The sequence below is a fragment of the Myotis brandtii genome, unplaced genomic scaffold (assembly GCF_000412655.1).
Source record: "Myotis brandtii unplaced genomic scaffold, ASM41265v1 scaffold2271, whole genome shotgun sequence".
Lineage (NCBI taxonomy): Eukaryota > Metazoa > Chordata > Mammalia > Chiroptera > Vespertilionidae > Myotis > Myotis brandtii.
In genome coordinates, this window is record NW_005358524.1 from 355,193 (window position 1) to 356,925 (window position 1,733).

Below are 1,733 nucleotides of genomic sequence, written 5' to 3' on the forward strand. Positions count from 1 at the left end.
CTCGGTACTTACACCTTTTATTAAATCAGCACCCCCTGTTTACATTACTGCTCCGACATGTTAATATTATTCCAGGTGAGTCATACAGTGTCTCGGCATTAGATTTATTTCCTATAAAACTTCCTTTGGTGCTTGTCTGTTTCCTGAGATTTCTATGTGCCGTCGTCACCCGCCCAGGCTCTCTGACCGGACTTTCCGCCTCCTCCGGAGCCGGTCCCCCCCTCTGGTGATCTGACCAGGCCTGAGGGCTCTCCGGGCCTAAAGGACCTTTGGCACTGGCCACCCTCCCAGATGGAGTCGCTGCTGGCCACGTGCCTTGTCACTCTCCTCCTTGGGTTGTGTCCTCATTTCGGTGAGGGTCACCCTTTGAGAGCTTTCTGACTAAGAGCCTGGGGATTAGGTCTTTTTTTAGGTAAGTCTGTGCTTGTAGCAGCTACGTGAGAGGGATGAAGCAGGAGGAGCGGGGCCTTTGAGAGCTTTCCGACTAAGGCTGTCTGGGGATTAGGTCCTTTTTTAGGTAAGTCTGTGCTTTTAGCAGCTACGTGAGAGGGATGAAGCAGGAGGAGCGGGCAGCTCCGATGCCAGGCTGGCTTATTGGTGATGGAGAACTCACCCTGTAGTGGCCCATCAGCTCAGGCTTGATTTCCTGGTTGAAGGTCTTGCCGTTACACACCCAACACGCTGCCACCGTCTCCGGCAGGACAGTTGCGTCCCGCAGGTGCAAGGTGGTCACGTCCTGCAGGTGCGAGTTCACCACGTCTGGCTTCCCGTGGGCAGGGCCTCCCAGCCTGCGCAGGTGCAAGGAGAGCTGCTTCCTCGCCTGCGGGGCGCGGGTGGGTGCTGCACAGCTGCTCACAGGTGCTGAGGCCGCTGGTGGAGAGCCAGGCCGCGGTAGGAGAACGTGGGGAAGGGCCGCTTCTGCTCCACTCCTGCCATCTTGCCGGTTCTTGGGAAAAGACAGGTTAGATCTTTCGACACCTTTGTGGTAGACAGCTGACGGCCACCAAAAGCCACTCTCCTCCCTCCACGTGCTGGAGTGGCTGCCTCGCTGGCTGTGTCTCTCACCTTCCCCAACAGTTAAGCGTGGCCTCGGACAAGAGCCTGTCCCTGGAACACGGGGGATAGTGGTGCATGCCCCTCCAGACCTGGCCATGGGCCTCCCTCCTTCTGTCTGTGGGAGCCTGGGCTTGTGAGCCAGCCTTGCCCCTGCAGGCTGCAGCCTCTCCTGCCCAGATGCAGACATAGCACAGTGCCAGCCCTGGAGCCGCAGGGGAGGGCTGTGGGCCTCCCGCTCCTCCGTCAGGTGTGCTTGCTGGTGTCAGACCTCCCCGCTCTCCTGGAACCCCTGGCTGCAGGCCCTCCCCAAAGCAGAGGGGGCGGGGCATTCTTGGTCACCACTGTGCAGCTCTCCATCTCCCAAAGCTGTGTCTCCTGCAGTCCCCTCCTCGCCTGTTCTCTCTGTCCTGTGGGCACACAGCTGTGGCCCGGGGCAAAGGTCCACTCCACTGTGTGGATTAAATGAAAATTCGTCTCTGATTCGTTTTTATAAATCACATTAGAGGCCCGGTGCATGAAATTTGTGCACACGTAGGGTCCCTAGGCCTGACCAGCAATCAGTGCCAATTAGGGCCTCTGGCTGTCGGCCAGGGCCTTCCTTCCCGGGCTGCCAGCTGCCAGCTGGGGCCTTCCTTCATTATGCACCGCCCCCTGGTGGTCAGCACACGTCATAGCGA

General features: G+C 58.7%; 1 protein-coding gene across 1 annotated transcript; it reads right to left on the reverse strand.

Annotated features, from left to right (window-relative positions):
- Nucleotides 1–538: 538 nt before the first annotated feature.
- LOC106726117 (40S ribosomal protein S15-like) lies at nucleotides 539–936 on the reverse strand. Its single transcript, XM_014539733.1, has 2 exons — nucleotides 857–936; nucleotides 539–788 (listed from the first exon to the last, which is right to left on the reverse strand). Exons 1-2 carry the CDS (start codon nucleotides 934–936, stop codon nucleotides 539–541), a joined length of 330 nt encoding a protein of 109 aa, XP_014395219.1.
- Between the last annotated feature and the right edge of the window lie 797 nt (nucleotides 937–1,733).

Coding starts and splice junctions, on each gene's coding strand:
- LOC106726117 (XM_014539733.1), bottom strand. CDS start 936: ATGGCAGGAGTGGAGCAGAAGCGGCCCTTCCCCACGTTCTCCTACCGC. Junction 789..856: donor CACCAGCGGCCTCAGCACCT/GTGAGCAGCTGT, acceptor GCACCTGCGCAG/GCTGGGAGGCCCTGCCCACG.